A 20,558-nucleotide genomic window follows, 5' to 3' on the forward strand; every position below is an offset into this window, starting at 1 on the left:
CCTGCCTGAGCAAGGAGTTGGATTAGAAGACCTCCCAGGTCCCTTCCAGAATATTCTGGTATTCTTCTCTTGTAGGCAACTTAAGCGGGTCTGGAACAGGGGTGTCAAACTCGATTTCATTGAGGGCCGCATCGGGGTTGTGTTTGACCTCGGGAGGGGCGTGGCCAGGCGTGGCCAGCTCGATGTCACTTGTGTCGGGGGCACCTGTGGTGGCTCGAGCGGCCTGCCAGCAAAAACGAACCCCAAATAATCCACCTCCCAATGAACTGGTGATCCTGGTTCTTGCTAGGATTGCCAGCGCAGAGAGAAAATAACAGAAATAGCAGAATAATAGAGTTGGAAGGGCCCTCGGAGGTCTTCTAGTCCAACCCCCTGCTTAGGCAGGAAACCCTACACCACTTCAGACAAATGGTTATCCAACATGTTTTTAAAAATGTCCAGTGTTGGAGCATTCACAACTTCTGGTGGCAAGTTGTTCCACTGATTAATTATTGTCACAGTCAGAAAATTTCTCCTTAGTTCTAAGTTGCTTCTCTCCTTGAGTTAGTTTCCATCCATTGCTTCTTGTCCTGCCCTCAGGGGCTTTGGAGAATAGCTTGACTCCCTCTTCTTTGGGGCAGCCCCTTAAATATCGGAACGCTGCTATTGTGTCACCCCAAGTCCTTCTTTTCACTAAATTAGAGGCTTAATCTCACAGTCAACCGTATCTTTTAAACCGGACCTGGCATTGTTACCCGCCGACCGACTCCTTTCCATGGACCTGAGACAGGCAGGTGTGCTTGTCCGAGGGTGCGAGAGCTCTACGATTGTGATTTCCAGCTCCCGCACAACCAGAGTGTGCTTGTGATGCCTTAACCCCATCTAGAAATTGAAGGAGGCGGGAAGGACATATTTAATTCATTGTTACTATTATATATATATATATATATATTTTAACCATCCTGCTGGAACTGCAGCATTTCTGAGCTGCAGAGAATGCAGTTCTGGACATGTTAGCTGGCTGCGCAGTTCACTGCAGTCTGCTGCAGGCTGGTGGGGGGGGGAAGCTTGCAGGCCCACGGGCTCATTGCTGAAGAGGCTTTGGAGGTCAAACGGCTTTCGCGGTTCCTAAGAAGGACAGAGAAATGCAGGGCTAAGAATGCAAGGCTGTCCTTTGGCCACAAACCATGATATATTGAGGGTTTGCATAATGCCCTCCACAAAGCTGGCTTTTGCAGCCGGCAAGCCACAGTTTAAGAAGGAATAACTTCTTCGGGAAGCCAATGCATTGTGGCTTGTTCTGTTAAAGGTGGTTAAATCAATCCCGGTTGGCACTGAAGCTCAGCTTGTCCCCTTTTCCCCCCTAAATAAAGGAGAAATTAATCTGAATGCTCCATTTGGCGTTTGTTCACACAACGTTCCTTAAAGGTAGACCTGGGAATCTTACCTCTAGCACGGTCCACTTATTCCCTGTAGGGTTAAGTTACAGGGGCTTAGCTTGGTTTTTTTAGTATCTGTCTGGCCCCAAATGATGGTTTGACGCCCACAGGGCTGTACTTAGCAATGCACTAGACCACAATGAGGCAGAGTTGCGTAAGTAGCAAATGTGAACGCAGCTAGTTATGCCAGTTCCTCAGAGCTGCTGCTAAGTGCTTCTTGGAGAAATAGTAAGTAGTAAATACTAAGCCTGCACTACTATTAATCTTCCCATCGTTCCCACCACCCATCTCCTTCCACTTATGACTGCATGAGTGTAATTTTGTTGCTTGTATCCTTATGATTTATATTGATATTGTTTCCTGATTGCTAATTTGTACCCTATGACTATCATTAAGTATTGTACCTTATGATTCTTGACAAACGTATCTTTTATGTATACCGAGAGCGTATGCACCGAAGACAAATTCCTTGTGTGTCCAATCACACTTGGCCAATAAAAAATTCTATTCTATTCTATTCTATTCTATTCTATTCTTTTCTTTTCTATTCTGAATCCTATTCTATTTTTTTTTATTTTAAAAACAAACTTTGAGTTTAAAATTTTAAAACACAAAAAATATACAATTTTTTCTCAATCATAAAATTACATAAACAATACACAACCCCACAAACAAACTAAATATATGTAATTGTGTGTACATACATATATAAAAGAGTGATTTATTTCCTATTCTATCTACCTGACGGTGCTTATTTGTTACATTTGATTTTTCCTAAATTTGGTCTTTACCCTTTTTTCTTTTGATTTATCCACTTACACCATCTATTCCATAATTTGAAATATTTTGAGTCTTCCTTATCTTTTAATTTTAAAGTCAATTTATCCATTTCTGCACATGCCTAAATTTTTTGAATTATCTCCTGGTCTGTTGGCAAGTCATCTCTCCCACCAACTGGAAGGCGCTCTCCCAAATCCCATGAACTATTCAGATCACCCGGGATTGGATTCCTAATTATAAACCCTTACCCCATGTGCTGGTGGATGATGGGACTTGGAACTCCATACCTGGCGTCTGGTTGGGAAGCCGAGAAGGGGGGACTGCTTTTACGTATAACTCCGCGGATAACTTCCATGTCGGGCCCAAGTTTATACTTTGTTGCCGCTGAAGAAATACACCGGGGGAAATTCGGATGTGAAAATCAGAATAAAATAGCAAACAACTAGGAAGAAGACTTTGCTTGCTCCCCCGCCCGCTTCACAATCGGCCGCTCCGGCTCGACGCGAACCGCAAGCTTTTTTTTCCCCCCTCCCTCCTACTTGCCATTGGGAAGAAGAGGCGGAGCTGGCCGGCCGAGAGGAGGCGAGGGAGGAAATCTCCACGTTGGCGCCCGTCTCCCGTTTTCTCGGATTCCGCCTTTGGGCTTCTCCAACGCCGCCCGCGGGAGGGAGGTGAGTGGGTCTTTTTTTCCCGCGTGGGCCGACACCAAAAAGGCAGGGGAGGGGGTGGAAGGAGGGATGAGTTATCCAAGAAGGGGGGGGGGCTTTCTATACCCTTTTCCTGTTGCAAAAATGCAATCTGAGCGTGCATTTTTCCCTTGCGCCCTTTTGCAACAAGGCGCCCGCTGGAAAAAAAAAAAGGGGGGGATGCAAAAGGTTTGCACGGCTGTGCTTTATTGGGGATCCGGTCCAAAAAAGCCATTTGCAAGGCTGCTTCCGCCTTGCCAGCCAGCAGATCAGCTTGTTAGGCGCCTCTGCCAGAGGGAGGGAGGGAGGGGGGGGTAAAAGGAGAGGGGTGGATGGGGTGGTATGGATTGAGGTTGGGTGCCCCCCCTTTTTCTTCCAGGTTTGCACCCAGATCTGCCCCACCCCCCCACACCTTCCTCCTGGACTGGGGGAAGCCTGGACAATCCACCTCCACCCCCTTTCCTGGCTTTGTACATGCAACCCCCAGCTTCCCGCACTTTGACCCTAAATTTGTCTTTTTCAACATTTTTTTTTTTTTTTAAATTTGATTTATATGCCGCCCTTCTCCGGAGACTCAGGGCGGCTTACAATGTGCTCAGCAATAGCCTTCATCCTTTTGTATATTTATACAAAGTCAGCTTCTCTTTCTTTCTTTCTTTCTTTCTTTCTTTCTTTCTTTCTTTCTTTCTTTCTTTCTTTCCTTCCTTCCTTCCTTCCTTCCTTCCTTCCTTCCTTCCTTCCTTCCTTCTCTTTCTTTTCTTTTTTTTTAAAATTTGGTTTATATGCCGCCCTTCTCCGGAGACTCAGGGCGGCTTACAATGTGCTAAGCAAAAGCCTTCATCCTTTTTGTATATTTATACAAAGTCAGCTTCTCTTTCTTTCTTTCTTTCTTTCTTTCTTTCTTTCTTTCTTTCTTTCTTTCTTTCTTTCTTCTTTCTTTCTTTCTTTCTTTCTTTCTTTCTTTCTTTTTTCTTTCTTTCCTTCCTTCCTTCCTTCCTTCCTTCTTTCTCTTTCTTTTCTTTTTTTTTTAAATTTGATTTATATGCCGCCCTTCTCCGGAGACTCAGGGCGGCTTACAATGTGCTAAGCAATAGCCTTCATCCTTTTGTATATTTATACAAAGTCAGCTTCTCTTTTTTCTTTCTTTCTTTCTTCCTTTTTCTTTCCTTCCTTCCTTCCTTCTCTTTTTCTTTTTTTAAAAAAAATGATTTATATGCCGCCTTTCTCCGGAGACTCAGGGCGGCTTACAGTGCGTTAAGCAATAGCCTTCATCCTTTTGTATATTTATACAAAGTCAGCTTATTGCCCCCACAAACTGGGTCCTCAATTTACCTACCTTAGAAAGGGTGGAAGGCTGAGTCAACCTTGAGCCTTGGCGAGATTCGAACCTGCAGTAATTGCAGGCAGCTGGTCTTAATAACCGGCTTAATAACAGGGTGCCTTAGACCACTGTACTACCAAGGCTCTTAATTTCTTCCCCAAATCTAGGAATTCCACCCATCATCATCATCATTGACTGAGTTGACTTGAGTCAATTCAGTTGATTGAGTTCCATGTTTAATGAATAAAGCATATGATGATAATGATGATGATGATGATAATAATATCATCATTCACTGGAAATTGTGCCAGAAGTTTGGATTTGAGTACAGCAAAAACCACTGGGAACATCAGGTGTGAGAAGGTTGTAGAGAATGAGAAACTCAAGATCTTGTGGGACTTTAGGATTCAGACTGACAGGCACTTATTTATTTATTTATCTTATTTATCTTATTTATTTATTTTATTTTATTTATTTTTTTATTTTATTTCCAATTTATATACCGCCCTTCTCCCTGAGGACTCAGGGCGGTGTACAGCCAAAATTAAGAACATGAAATACAAATATTAAAAAAACAATGAAAATATATGTAAATTTGGCCCAAGAATTAAAAATCACAAACCAATTTAAAACTTTTAAAAATTTCTTCTTAAACCAGACCGGCTTGCTGGAAAAAGTGGGTTTTAGTGGGTTTTTTAATTTCTTTGCCGCCCTTCTCCCGAAGGACTCAGGGCGGTGTGCAGCCTGATTAAAAGCACAAAGACAGACAAAATTTAAAAATAATTAAAATTATTAAATAATAGGCTCAATTATAAACCCCCCAATTTAAAATCCCATTTTTAAAACCAATTTAAAACCAATTAAAACCTTTACATTGATAGCCCGGCCTGGTGGAACAACAAGGTTTTGAGGGCACAGCGAAATACACGGAGATCGGAGATCTTACGAATTTCTGGGGCAGGGGCTCCCGCAGAGAAGACCCTCCCCCTGGGTGTCGCTAGCCGACATAATTTGGCCGATGGCACCCTGAGGAGACCCTTCTCTGTGGGAGCGGACTAGCCGGTGGGAGGCTATTGGTGGCAGAAGACGGTCTCGAAGGTACCCGGGTCCTATGCCATGGAGCGCTTTAAAGGTGGTGACCAACACCTTGAATCGCACCCGGAAGACCACTGGGAGCCAGTGCAGCTCGCGCAGGAGGGGTGTCACATGGGCACAACGAGTTGCACCCATAACCACCCGCGCGGCCGCATTCTGGACCAGTTGGAGCCTCCGGGTGCTTTTCAAGGGGAGCCCCACGTAGAGAGCATTACAGTAGTCCAGTATTATTATTATTATTATTATTATTATTATTATTATTATTATTATTATTATTATTGAGTGGAAGGCACTTGGTCCACAACACACCTGACATAACAATAGTTGAAAAGAAAAAAAATATGGTTCATTGACATTGCAATACCTGGTGATGCACGGATTGAAGATAAGCAGCGAGAAAAAAAATCACAAAGTACCGGGACTTGCAAATTGAAGTTGAGCGACTGTGGAAAAAGAAATCATGTGTTGTCCCGATTGTAATTGGAGCCCTTGGAGCAATACCCAAAGGGCTACCCCGCTATTTAGAAATTCTAAATTTGCCAGACTTGAACATTTTGACTCTACAAAAAACCACCTTACTCGGAACAGCTTACATCCTCCGACGATACCTTAACAGTTCCTGGGTCCTTGGTTAGGACTCGAGCTGCTGAGCTATTAACCAGCCTCAAAGGCTGTGAATCTCACTAAAGATTAAATAATAATAATAATAATAATAATAATAATAATAATAATAATAAAAACCACCTTACTCGGAACAGCTTACATCCTCCGATGATAATTTAACAGTTCCTGGGTCCTTGGTTAGGACTTGAGCAGCTGAGCTATTAACCAGCCTCAAAGGCTGTGGATCTCACTAAAGATTTAATAATAATAATAATAATAATAATAATAATAATAATAATAATAATAATAATAAGACGGTGGCAGCAACCCCTATCAGCCATTAGTACCAGTCAATTATATTTGTGACACATTTTTAAATGTTCAGTTGACTTGAGTTTCATGTCGAATGAATAAAACGGGGAATAATAATAATAATATTTAAGAAGATACTTGGTTGATCCCTAGGATGCTTGCAGCAACCTGTATCAACCATTAGCACCAGTCAATGGTATTTGTGATGCATTTTTAAATATTCAGTGGACTGAGTTTCGTGTTCAATGAATAAAATAATAATAATAAAAATTGGGGGGGGGAGGGAATTGTGTATCCTGGTTTCTATCAGAAACTTTGATGTGTAAACACACCTTGTGTGCTCCATTTAATATGTCAGCAATTAACCCAGCCATCCTCTTGGCATATCCTGGTGGATTTATTTGAACATCAGCAGAAAAGTTGCTCTCTCCAGCATGAAGTTTGGGACCTTGGGCAAAGACCGAATAAACTGGTTTTTCTGCTCTGCTGGAAACAGGGAGGGAGCTTGAAAATTTCCAGTTTCAGCAAAAAAAAACACGCCACCAAATTTTTTTTTCCCCAGACTTCCAAAAAATCACCCTCCGGTACCAGGGAGAAGATGCTTCAGGGCAGCCGCCTCGGCTCTTGCAAAACAGAGTTTGTTGAAGGCGTATGCTGCACTCTGTCTGCTAAGCCAATCCCCTTCTCCGATATTGTGGGGTTGTGAATTGTGGTGAAATTGTGGTTGTGTGCCAAAACAGGCTGTATTTATTTATTTATTTATTTTGTGGCAACCCTTTCGCAACTTGTCATTCTCAGCCTTCGGTGCAAAAAGGCAGTTTTTCAATCCCGTGTCTAATGGCAAAAGTTGGTGCCCAACCCTTTTGCTAGCTCAGTCTCATTATACCGTGTTTCCCCGAAAATAAAACCGGGTCTTATATTAATTTTTGCTCCAAAAGACGCATTAGGGCTTATTTTTCTGGTTAGGTCTTATTTTGGGGGGGGAATGTGGTACTAAATGCATCCATCTGGCTGACAATCTTAACTGGGGCTTATTTTAAGGATAGGGATTATATTGGACTCTCTAACTCAGTGATGGCGAACCTATGGCACGCGTGCCACAGGTGGCACGCTGAGCCATATCGGTGGGCACCTGAGCGTTGCCCTAGCTTAGCTATGGCGTGCATGTGTGAGCCGGCCAGCTGATTTTCGGGGTTCTGGGTTCACCGGAAGTCAGGAAATGGGCCGTTTCTGGCCTCCGGAGGGCCTCCGGGAAGGTGGGGAAGGCTGTTTTTGCCCTCCCCAGATTCCAAGAAAGCCTCTGGAGTCTGGGGAGGGCAAAAAACGGGCCTACAGGCCCACCGTGCCATTGCATGCCAAAAGTAGGGGGAGTGCAGGGAGGTCACGCGCGCATGCATGGGGGGGCCAGGGCGCATTGAATTATGGGTGTGGGCGCACACACGCGCGACCCCACTTTTGGCACGCGATGGCAAAAAGGTTAGCCATCACTGCTCTAACTGTTATTTAATCTATTTCTTTTCTTGGCCTTCTGAGTGGGTGACTTCTCGCACCAGGAAATGCCGATTTATTTATTTTTTTAATCTACGGGGGTTTTGTTTGACTAACCGTTGGACGGTTGGAGTGTTGAAAGCATTTTATCCCCGCTGTGGAAAACCAACTTGTCAAACAAGGAAGTATTAATTGCCAGTTTCTCTGTAAGGCTGACAAACCTGCCCTTTACGTAAATTCAAAATACATATAATATACAATTACAGGAAGGAGAGATTTTGATTGAACCTCAGTAGAGGTGTTGACAAGCTCCCAGAGAGGTAACAAACAAAGTTTGGACCTTAGCTAGTAAGGGATGATCCTGCCTTTTATTTCCTACATCGCATCTATGCCAGAGATGGTATTCAGCCGGTTCGGACGAGCCGGTTCATACCGGTTCAGGAGAACCGATTTTGTAAATCATTGGTGGATCTGCCCACCCGCCCCGGCTCTATGTTTCCTATTTAGGAAACCGGATCATGACTTGATGCGGACAAGACTGACCTTTTGCCCCCCAATCCCTCCCTTTCCGATCCCCAAATCTCTGCTTCTCATTGGCTATCTTCCAAGTCATTCTTCAGACTTCTTGTCTCGTCATTTCCCAGGAATGTTCCCCCCCCTCTTCATTTCCACGACAACCTGACTTCAAAGGGATTTAGCAGGCAAAAGTTCAGAGCTTATCTCTCTCTCTCTCTATGCCAGCGTTGAAGCGCTGACATCCCTTTTGCGACCTTCTGACCAGCCAAGTCAATGGGGAAGCCAGATTCACTTAACAACCAGTTGTTACTAAGTTAACAACTGCAATGATTTACTTAACCATTGTGGCAAGGTTTTAAAACGGGGCAAAACTCACTTAACTGCCACGTTTAACGACAGAAATTTTGGGCTCCATTGTGGTCATTAAGTCAAAGAAGCAAATTTTAATTTTTTTTTTAAAAAAGGAATTAAAAAAGGGAATATAAGCAGGGAAGCAGTGATAATCCTGCTATGTCCATTCCTAAAAGAGTTTGTGAGTGCAATGAGCAGCGATGTGAAATCGTAGAGTTGCCTCATGGGGTACAAAGTTGATATTGAAACAGTCCGAAGCCTTACGGGCCAAAGACGCAAATTCTATTTTTTTCCCCCTGACTTTTGAAAAACACCTCACGTTCCATTCCTTCCCTTTCTTTCCAGCTTGACGCCGCTTCCAAGATGCTTTTTAAAGAGACCCTTGCCATAATTTTGCTGTGGGGCATTTTCCCCACCGAAACCAGGGAATCGCGTGGCCACGTTTCTGTCATCCTTCTGGGCGCCACTGGAGATTTAGCCAAAAAATACCTGTGGCAAAGCTTGTTCCAGCTTTACGTCGACGAAGTGTCGAACGGGCACACGTTCACTTTCTATGGGGCCGCTCAGAAGGAGCCCAACGTGGGGCGAAAGCTGATGTTTGATCCCTTGAAAAATTTGGCCTGCTCGCCGGAGGTGGCCCCCAACAGATGCGCCGTGCTAAAGGACCAGTTCTTGAAATTAACGGAGTACCACCAACTCAAAGGAGAGGAAGACTACGCCAGTCTCAACCAGGGCATTAAAACCAGCCTGGCTCAGGAGGAACTTGTGGAAACCGGCCGTATCTTTTACCTGTCCGTGCCACCGTTTGCCTACGCTGAAATTGCCCGGCATATTAACAGCAGCTGCAGGCCGCCTTCCGGCGCCTGGTTACGTGTGGTGCTGGAGAAACCTTTTGGTCATGATTTATTGTCGGCTCAACAACTGGCAGACGAGCTTGCCACTGTCTTCCGTGAAGAGGAGATATACCAGGTGGATCATTACCTGGGGAAGCAGGTGAGGAGAATCTTAACAGGGTTTGAATTATCCACCGCAACATCTGGATCAGGGATGGGTTTTACTTACCTTTACAACCGGTTCACAACGGGACTGTGCAGGAAGCTTCTGCGTATGCGCAGATTGTTTTTGATGATGTCCGGGCGGGTGGGCGGAGCCTCCCGCTCCTTTTACTACCGGTTCGCAAGAACCGGACCGAACCGGGAGCAACCCACCACTGATCTGGATGGAAGAGAGGAGGGATCCTGGTTTGATTGGCAGGGAACACAGCCACTGTGTTGTCACTTTTTAAGAGGAGTGACTCTGGCCGAGATCTCTAAAGGCGTTGGAGTTCAGCGCCCATCATCCCCAACCAGAGGTCCGACTGCTCGCTCAAGGCATCTTACAGGAAATACAAACACAATATAAAAGAAATAATAATAATAATAAAATAATATCTCCCCACCCTGGCGACAACACACACTCATACTAGCCATTTAATGGGCTCACGTTTTCAGGGCCTTCCAAAAAGTGTCAGCCTAATTCAGGGATGTCAAACTCAAGGCTGGATCCGGGTTGCGGGGTACTTAGATCTGGCCTGCGGGGTCCCTCTGGAAATAGTGAAGGACCGGCCTGCAGTGGCTTAGCCAGTGAAAACGGAGCTCAGGTGGGCCACGCACAACCCTCCCAGGCTCCATTTTCACTAGCAGAGGGCTGCAGGAGGATCCCGCCCAGGCCACCACAGGTGCCCCTGACACGAATGACATCGAGCTGGCCACGGCCCCCCAGCCCCTCTCCGAAGTCAAACACAACCCTGATGCGGCCCTCGATGCAGTCGGGTTTCACACCCCTGGTGTAGTTTCTGCAGGGATATTGTTCCAGAGGGAGGGAGCCATCACAGAGAAGGACCTTCTTTTAGGTCCCGCCAGATATACCTCCTTAGGGGACGGGACCCACAACATTCCTTGCCTCCCCACTCTGGTGGGTCAGGTGGATGTAACCGGCAAGAGAAGGTCCCTCAGATAACCAGGTCCCAAGCCATGAAGGGCTTTAAAGGTGACAATCAACGCCTTGAATTGGACCCGGAAGCAAATCGGGAACCAACCCGCAGGAGTGGTGACAATGACAAATGGGCACACCGAGGTTTGCACGAAACCGAGCGGGCCACTGCCTTTGGGTTGGGAATGAAGAGGGGCCGTGCCACAAGGAAAGGAAGAGAATTGGGTTGGAAATGGGAGAAGAACAGAACAGAATAAACAGAGTTGGAAGGGACCTTAGAGGTCTTCTAATCCAGCCCCCTGCTCGAGCAGGAAACCCTATACCATTCCTACCACCGAGTAGGAAAAATGTGGGTGGTTTTATTTAATTTGGGGTTAACTCCCCACGCTGGCGAGCTAACCCGCTGCAGTTGTGTGCGGGAGAGTGTGTCAGGGAGTGAGTGCGCAAAAAGACAGAACGGGAAACCAAACCGCCCTGCCAGGAATCCAAGGTTGTCACTTCAGTTTTGTTGAGTAAGGTGTTTTTTTGTTTTTTTTTTCCTCGTCTCAGCCTCCCATCTCTGCTTGGCTGCCAAAATTCCAAAATTTCCCCGCACGAGGCTTTTAATTTGATAAGCCGGCAGCGAGACGTGCAATTTTCACTCCCCAGTTTTTCCCCCCACTCCTTCCCCCCCCCACCCGGTTTGAGAAGGATCCGTTGTTCTGCAAGGCAGGGAATCTTAGCAGATGGCTAGTGGTGGGTTGCTACCGGTTCGTACTGGATCGGGCGAATCGGTAGCGGCGGCGATGGGAGGCTCCGCCCACCTGCCCGGACGCTTCTGCACATGCGCGAGTGTGTGCGTGCCCACAAGCGAACCGGTAACGGTGGATTTTGAAACCCGCCCCTGCAGACAGGGATGGAAGGATATTACCGGATAATTTGGCTTTCTGGAGGGCCCAAAAATTGAGATTTCCACTGCTGTAGAAACCTAAAGAAAGCTGGGCCTCTGAGTACGTGCAGAGTGCATTTAGGATGAAAGGGAGGGGTTTGTTGAGTATAGATAATGGAAAAACGCTACAAAAGCTTGACATTTTCTGAATAACTTAAAAGAGTTTTCTCTTTTCTCCAAACACATACATAGATTTTTGTTTGTAGAGGTAGTCCTCGACTTACAACAGTTCACTTAATGAGCATTCAAAGTTGCAACAGCACTGAGAAAAGCGACCGATGTCCATTTTTCAGTTACATTTCCAGCATCCCCAGGATCATGGGATGAAAATTCAGATGCTTGGCAACTAATTCATATCTATGACCATGTTTTACACTTACGACCATTGCAGCATCCCTGTGGTCATGCGATCAAAATTTGGACGCTTGGCCACTGTCTCGTATTTACAACGTCCGCAGCGTCCTGGGGTCACGCCTTTTGCAACCTTCTGACGGGAAGCCGGATTCACTTAACAACCAGGGTTGCTAACTGAACAACGGCGGTGACTCAGTTAACAACCGTGGCAAGAAACATTTCTGTTGCTAAGCGAGGCGTTCGTTAAATGCGTTTTCTCAAAACTCATTTAACGAACGCCTCGCTTAGCAACAGAAATGTTGGGCTCGATTGCGGTCGTAAGTCGAGGACTGCCTCTGATGGAGAAACTTAGCTTCCCTGAATGTTTGAATAGAGCTCCTAATTCATCGGGATCCAATTAGGTATATTTCTGATGGGGGAGTTAGGAAACCACTCGGCTAACTTTTGGTCCTCCAAATTTCATCCACAACTGCCTGAATTGAACCAAACGCAACTTTTATTGATAAAGACCTAATCCACAATTTGGGGCTCTGATATGATTAAATCATCGATTTAATTGAGGATTGGATGAGATCCCCGATTTAATTGAGGATTGGATTCTCCGATTTAATTGAGGATTGGATGAGATCTCCGATTTAATTGAGGATTGGATGAGATCTCCGATTTAATTGAATCGCGAAATGGATCGGAGTTGGGTCTCTTAGAACTTTGGCACAATTTGTTGGCAAGACCCTCTAGAACAGGGATGGTGAACCTTTTTGGCACCGAGTGCCCAAACTGGAACGCATGCGCGTGCCGGAAACCCAAAGTTCAGCTGGTCGGCGCTCATGTCCATGCCGCTCAGCTGGTCTTCGGGTTTCTGGCATGTTGCATGCATTCCGGCAAGCTGGTCTTCGGGTGCACCGGACCACTGGAAATCTGAAGACCAGGTGGCCAGCGTGCACTTGTCTGTTTTTTGGTCGTTTTTGGCTGTTTGGGGGGCCGTTTTAAGGCTGTTTTGGGGCCATATTCAGACCGTTTTTCAGGCCGATTTCAGGGCTCCGGCGCCCAATTGGCCACGATGCGCGTGCCCACAGAGAGGGCTCTGTGCCATAGGTTCAACATCACAGCTCTACAAGAGAGAGGGGCCTCCGGTATGTTTTTATTCCCCCCCCCCCAAAAAAATGGGGTTTCCTATAATTTTTTCCCTTTCTTTTCCCCCTCTTGAAGGCAGTGGCTCACATTTTACCTTTCCGGAATCAAAACCGAGAAAAATTGGATCCAGTCTGGAACCGCCATCACGTGGAGCGGGTGGAAATTGTTCTGAAAGAGACCGTGGATGTCAAAAGTACGTCAGCGTGAGTTTGGGTTGGGAGCGGTGGTGAAATCCAATTTTTTTTTACTACCGGTTCTGTGGGCGTGGCTTGGTGGGCGTGGCAGGGGAAGGAGACTGCAAAATCTCCATTCCCACCCCACTCCAGGGGAAGGATATTGCAAAATCTCCATTCCCACCTCCCTCTGAGACAAGCCAGAGGTGGTATTTGCCGGTTCTCCGAACTACTCAAAATTTCCGCTACCGGTTCTCCAGAACCTGCTGGATTTCACCCCTGGTTGGGAGGAAGAATCAGAGAGAGGTAGACTTACAGTTTTATTATTAATGTAAACAAATTCTCCACAAGCAATCCTGATTTCCAATTTATTTATTTTTTTTCTTCCGGACAGTTTGGGCTTTCCACATTGAAATTCCCTTAAGTTTTCAACTTAATTTCATTTTTTTTTTTTTAATTTAAGTTAAGTACCTGCAGTTTCGGGTCATCAATTAAACTTTTTTAATTATTATTTTCTCTCAATCTGGGAATAATCTTTTTTAGCAGCCCAAAAAAACTCCCCGACGACAAAAGCTGCGAAAACAAGTCCCGTGTTTTTTTTAATTTGATCGCCTTTTTTATTTTATTTTATGCATGCCGGTTGCTTTCCACGATCGAATGGAATTCCAGTGGCCTGAGTCCGTGAGAGGATTTCCTGTGTGATTGTGGAAATCAGCCCTTTATTAAAAACCATGAGGACTAGTGACTTAACCTTAATTACACAGGAAGAGCCGCGGCTGAATGATAAAGTGCCTTCATTGTGCACACGGAAAGTCGTCCACGGAGAAATAGCTTGAGAAACCTCGGAAAGTCACTGTTGTGGGTAAAACTCACAACGCTGCTGTGTTCCCACACCCGGCATCCAGCACTCACCTGATGTTAGCTTCCTTTTTTTCTGCAGCCTCAGAAATGCGCTTGGGCTGCGCACGGTGCCAGCAACGCATTATGTTATTAAAAGCGACAATTGTCCGTTTCCTAAAATAATCATTTTAAGCTTGGCAAATTCCAGGGTTTTTTTTTTTTCCCCTGGCCGAGGAACGAGGAGGAAATTCTTGGAGCGTTGCACACCGGTTTTGCTCGTGCGAGGGCTCGTTTCTAGAAAATGGGCCGGGCGTTTGCATGCAGTACCGGCCCTTAAAATGTTTTTCCTTTTTCTTTGAGTTGGAAAAACTGGTTGAGCATAAAAATCGCACCTTTTTCTCTTCCTGGTGCAGTACGAAGCGGTCTAATCAAAAATGATTTTCTCGTCCTTTTCTGAAGGACACTGCAGCACCAGGAGAGTCTTAACTCCCCTGACTCGTTTCTCAGTCTTTACTGAGCTAGATGACCTTTGGGGTTCCCAAAGGCTAAGTAGGAATGGGCCCCCGGTACTGTAGTCCTTTGAACAGGAGGCCACCAGGTGATCCCTCACTAGGGCGCAGAGCAGCGGTGGGTTTCCAATATTCTATCCACCGATTCGCCGTGCGCACGCTCGCTTCGCGTGCACGCCATCCGCACATGCACCCGGCCTTCCGCGCATGTGCTTTGCTCGTGCGCATGCCTTCCACGCATGTGCCCGGTCTCGAAAACGTGGCTAAATAGGACGGCATTACATCCGGGCGGGTGGGCGGGCCTACTTGCAGTCACTGCTACCGGTATGCACGAACCGGCTGAATCCCACCTCTGGTGAGAGGCCAAAGAATCATCTGGGATGACAGCTAGGGGGTGGTGGGGTGAATAATGTTTCCTTGCCTGCTTAAGCGGGTCGAATAATTTTGCCGACGGTCGCCTAAGCGCGGCAAGCATTTAATTCTGCAGATTCATCGATAGATTAATCGATTCATCTCGACATAATTTTGGCTCCGGGAGGCTTCTCACGGCTGCTGTTCCTTCTTCGCCCAGATCGCACCGAGTTTTACGAACAGTACGGGGTCCTTCGCGACATGCACCAGAACCATCTCACCGAAATCCTGATGTCTCTCGCCATGGAGCTGCCGGCCAACCTCACCAACTCGGAAGAAGTCCTCCGGAGCAAACTTGGGGCTTTCTCCTGTTTGCGAAGCTTGGAAAAAAACAGTGCCGTGATTGGCCAGTACGAGGCGTACGGCGCCCATGTGAGGGAGGAGCTTCAGAAGGGGGAGGACTTTTTCACTAAGACGCCAACGTTTGCAGGTAAAATCTTGACACCCAAGGCAGGGGGGTGGGGTCGGGTGTCACCTTCCTCTTATTTTGAGAGTGCCAGCAGGAGGAAAAAAAACCAAGTTTATGTATTATGCAGAAGCTAGCAAGGGCCAGAATTTTCCCGAGCATCACAACAACCTTATAAGGTAGGCGCCCAGCTCCTGATCAGACCGCCAATTGCCCATGGAGCTTTCTGGCTCAAGGATGGATGGAGACAAGTAGGAATTCGAATTTGACTCTTCCCTCCTTATCTTATGGCCACGCCATTCACAGCCCTATAGAGACATAGGTACAGTCCTTGATAGGCAGCGAATGGAGTTGTTGGTTGGGGATGATGGGGCTTGTAGTTTGGAGAGTTTGGGGTCAGTTGAGCAAAATGGTGGTTTCTGCCTGGAAAAATTATGGTGCGGTTCATCAGCTGTGGTTAATTTTTGAGACTAATCTATAACTCCCGTGCACCTGGTCTTCCCTGCCTTGGCGGGGAAGATGTGCATCTATGGGTCAGTAGCCACCCGTTTTCTATCATTTTAGGGGTGCTGGTTCATTTGGACAACCTACGCTGGGAAGGGGTACCGTTCGTCCTGACGTCCGGCAAAGTCCTCGACGAACGGGCCAGCTACGTCCGCATCCTGTTCAAAAACCAGGCGCACTGCGTCCAGACCGAGAGCGCCTGGGAGGCCGAACGCAGCCACTGCAAGCCGAAACAGATCGTCTTCTCCATTGTGCACGGAAAGCTGAACTCACCCGCGATCCTAGTCAGCCGCAATCTCTTTAAGCCAGCCATGCCCCGCGGCGCCTGGAAAGAGTTCCGGGATCACCCGCAGCTGCGCCTTTGGGGGCAAAGTCTCTCCGATTATCACGTCTATGTCCCTGCAGCCCAGCGGGACGCTTATTCCTTCCTGCTCTCGGCGATCTACCATGGGAAAAAGGAATCCTTCATCACCACGGAGAACCTGCTGGCTTCGTGGGCGTTTTGGTCCCCGTTGCTGGATCACCTGAGCCGCGAATCGCCCCGCCTGTATCCTGGAGGCCCAGAAAACGGGAACCTGTTAGATTTCGAGATCGTCGGCAAGGAAGTGGCTTTCATAGCAAGAGAGACGCTGGAGGTGATCGATCCCGAGGATAAACACACCGCCGACAGATTCCAGACCCTGCTTTCCACCTTTCGAGAGAGCCGGTTGGTTACTGCCTGGGCAGACGACCTCATTGGCCGTCTGGCATCCGACATAGAAACCGCGGCGCTCGACGCCATCCGGAGGCGCAGAGAATTCCACTTGGCGCTTTCCGGCGGCTCGAGCCCCTTGGTCTTGTTCAGGCAACTCAGCAGGCATTGTTACGGCTTCCCGTGGAAGCAGACTCACTTATGGATGGTAGACGAGCGCTGCGTCCCGCTCGCCGATCCGGAATCGAATTTCGGCCACTTGCACCAGCACTTACTCCAACATATCCGGATTCCTTATTTCAACATCCATCCGATGCCGGTACATCTCAACCGTCGACTTTGCGTGGAAGAGGACCGAGGGCCGGAGTTGTACGCCAACGAGATCGGGGCCTTGGTGGCCAACTCCAGCTTCGACCTGGTTATCCTGGGAATGGGCACCGACGGACATACCGCCTCTCTCTTCCCATCCTCGGCCGGCCTAGAGGGGGATAAGGACGTCATCTTCGCCGAGAGCCCTACGAAACCTCACCAGCGTATGACGGTCACTCTGCCGCTTATCAACAAAGCCAGACAGGTGTCCGTCTTAGTGATGGGGAAAAGCAAACACGAGACTGTCTCTATTGTTAGCCGAGCAGGGAACGAGCCCCAGAAATGGCCGATATCGGGCGTGAAGCCCCAAAATGGCCGCGTTTCTTGGTACATCGACTATGAATCTTTAATGGGGTGATGTTTCTGAAGCTGCGGGTCGCTCACACACCCTCTGCCCCCAACCTGGCGTTTCTCAGCAGAAATCCTTCAATGTGTGGTGTGAAAATTGTCGGGGGGGTGAATTGAGGGGGAAAAATCCCGCCATTTAAAAAAAATATATTTAATGGATCACCGCAGGCTAGGCTGTTTTTCTCCTCATTAAATTGTCTTAATAACAGCCAGCCAGGTTTTCTCCACCCAGGAAGTGGCTTACTGTTTGTCAGTAGCCGTGCTTCATTGAAACAACGTGCAGTGCGCTTCCTCCTCCCTTTATTAATTTATCAAATTCTTGTTAATTGAGCCATCAGAGAGGGCATTCATTACCACACCTTGTGGCGCTGAGTTCCACCGGCTAAGATTGGATTCTGGAACTTTTCAAGTGGGGAAATTGGGAGAGGTAGGAGATATTTTTTTTCAGTTCTTTGCTACCTTCCCGGTCAAGGGACAAAAGTTTGCTGTGTGCCTCAGTTTCCCCCTTCGGGAATTATTTTAAAGAACCTCTGGAAGCTTCCAAGTGGAAAAGTGGGAGAGGTAGGAAATATTTTTTTTTCAGTTCTTTGCTACCTTCCGGATCAAGGAACAACTTAGTGCTGTGTGCCTCAGTTTCCCCCCTTTGGGAGTTATTTAAAACAAACTACCTCGCAGAGTTCAAAATATATACAGTCTGCAAGATTTTCTACTTCCAGAAATTCAGTTTTGGGATAAAATTAAGCAGGTATATCGATGTTCCGGTGTGGACCAATATAGGTTCTGAGATATTTTTTTTTGCTCCTTTTGGGTATGGAAAAAAGGCAGGTTGTTTTTGGCCTGTGGAGATTTGGGCTTAGAGGTTCAAAAAAAAATTGCACCTCTTAAGCAAGCAAAGTTTTGCTAACTTTGCTGTGGCGCCCCTCCCATTCAAATCGGCATAATCCTGCTCTAGATCGGAGACCTAGATCTTGCAATCTGGTTTTGATTTGGGGTCAAAACAGTTGCTAAAACGGACTAAAATACAGAAATGTAATTTTACCACCAGGTGGTGCCCTTTCCTAATTTTTAGAATTTTCAGGATAGAATGTTTTGCAAAAATAAATAAATAAAATGAAAAACAGCAAAAGATGGCCGGGTGGGGGTGATAGGGACTGTAATTCTTTTAAACCCAGGAGGGCAGCCAATTACAGAAGTCTATGCTAGCATTAAAAAAAAAAAAAAAATGGGACAAATCATGTTTGTTTCTTCTGAATTTAAACTAGAGATGATCGATGTTTGACGGAATTATTGCAATAATAAGAAAGTGCCTTAAAGACCTATTTCCTGCTAAAGTGTTTTCAAGCCTGGCTACTTTAAGGAGTGTGTGGACTTCAACTCCCAGAATTCCCAAGCCAGCCTGGGGAATTCTGGGAGTTGAGGTCCACACCCCTTAAAGTGGCAGTGTTTGAAAAAAAAAAAAAAACCCTCGATTTAAACCGATGTTTTCCACTTGCCATTTTCAATACTACTGATGTTTTTAAACTGAAATCTTCCTGTTTTGTCCAAAAGGATCGATGTTCGGTATTTATACGCCTGAAATAATAATTTTTTAAAAGAAATTTTTGTAAAAAGAAAATTGTAATAAATCGTTTGTTCTGTTGCATTCGCTGGCTTTTGCTCCTGGGGTTGGGCTTTTGCGATAGACTGCCTGCAGCCAAGGAGGCTCTTTTGGGGCGTCCTTGCAATTACGGGGGATCGTTTCCGTTCCAACTAAGCCGGAAGTGTGAGTTGTGTTTCACTTTAAACTTAAAGCAGGCCAGCTGTTGTGTCTCCAGTGTATGCAAAGCCGGTGCGGTGTTGCGTGGGCGGTTGCGTAGTTTTGACACACAAACACACACACACACACGCTTCTAGCTTGTGCAACAGTGGCGAAAATGTGAAGTCTGTTTTCAAAAAAAAAAAAAAATGACGAAGAAGGTCAGGCAAAACTCTTGTTTTCCTTGGAACCGGATTGGCAGCTGTCGGTGGCGTCCGTCACAAAAGAGCTTTTTGTTAGCGCGCTTGGGGTCTGGCCACGCAAGAAAACAACAAGCTTGAGTGGTACACAACACAACAGTCCTGAACACACAGCTGCTGGGAGATAAGGAAGAACAAACCCATTTGTGCCGAAGGGAAGGCAGGAGACGATCTCTGGCGCGGGGAAAACATTGGCTAATCGGTGGTGCACACAGCTACAGTGAGAAGACAGCCTCACTCTGTTAACGCCCCATCCATAAAATGGGCATAATATATCTCTTACTTCCCTGCCTAAGCAGGGGGGTTGGACTAGAAGACCTCCTGCTAAGTGAAAGTTTTGCTAAGTGAATTTTTGCCCCGTTTTACGACCTTCCTTGCCACCGTTGTTAAGTGAAACACCACAGCGGTTAAATTAGTTAACACGGGTGTTAAGTGAACCTGGTCCCCCCCCCCCGTCCCCGTCCCCCCAACTGACTTTGCTCATCAGAAGGTCACAAAAGGGAATCACACGATCCGGGGCCGTGGTAAATACGAATCATTGGCCAAGGTCCGAATTATGGTCGTAAAAGGGTGAAAAACAGTCATCCCTTTTTTTCAATGCCGCTATAACTTTGAACGGTCACTAAACGGACTGTTGTAAGTCGAGGCATACCTGCGTCCCTGAGTAAACGGGGCCCGCCCGCCCTCCTCACACCGTCCCGATCTCACCGGCAGTCCGTTGACATAGTGTTGTGGCCCGTCAGTGGCCTGTGCAGCTAGTAGCTGATTCCGACAGCGAGGAGGCTGGTGTGGTGCTGCGCCAGCAGCCTGTGCAGCTGGCGCTCGAGTCGGACAGTGAGGAGGCTGGAGAAGATGTGGTGCCAGAGACGGGGATTCAGCCAGGGCCTTCAGAACCTCTAGAAGCTTCCATGAGTGAAGAGGAAGAAGAGGAGGAGCCTCTTCTCGATGCACGGGCACGCGCAGAGCTGCCAAAAGGCAGGAGTGGCTCCTCAGGAGGAGGTCTCCTCGAGAGTAAGGCTTGGGGCTAATTGGCCATTCCCTTAGCCTATTTAAGGAAGAACGCCGACTGAAGCAATTTGCAGGGAACAACTTCGTTCATATTCTTTCGCGTCTTGATCTTAGTTCTCTTTATCAGTTTCCTGCAAATTGCTTCTGGGCTTTCTGCCAACCCTAGTAAGATTACGATTATTTTATTCTTTGGATCCTTGTAGGCTGTTAAGAAAGCTAATTAACAGCCTTTGTTTGAAAAAGACTGATTTAATTTAGTAAACTAAGGTTTGTATAGACTTCGTGTGTGCTGCTTTCTTTGGGGTCCTTGGCCAGGGCAGAACACATATATGCTAAAACCTATGAAG

The 20,558-nt window shown here is 46.7% G+C and overlaps 1 protein-coding gene across 1 annotated transcript; it reads left to right on the forward strand.

Annotated features, from left to right (window-relative positions):
• Positions 1-2,741: 2,741 nt before the first annotated feature.
• H6PD (hexose-6-phosphate dehydrogenase/glucose 1-dehydrogenase) lies at positions 2,742-18,850 on the forward strand. Its single transcript, XM_034438879.2, has 5 exons — positions 2,742-2,869; positions 8,916-9,563; positions 13,033-13,150; positions 15,051-15,320; positions 15,861-18,850. The coding sequence occupies exons 2-5, from the start codon at positions 8,934-8,936 to the stop codon at positions 17,216-17,218; spliced, it is 2,376 nt and encodes a 791-aa protein (XP_034294770.2). The 5' UTR covers positions 2,742-2,869; positions 8,916-8,933; the 3' UTR covers positions 17,219-18,850.
• The last annotated feature ends 1,708 nt before the right edge of the window (positions 18,851-20,558 follow it).

The sequence above is a fragment of the Pantherophis guttatus genome, chromosome 15 (assembly GCF_059756535.1).
Source record: "Pantherophis guttatus breed Tessera chromosome 15, ASM5975653v1, whole genome shotgun sequence".
NCBI classification, from domain to species: Eukaryota; Metazoa; Chordata; class Lepidosauria; order Squamata; family Colubridae; genus Pantherophis; species Pantherophis guttatus.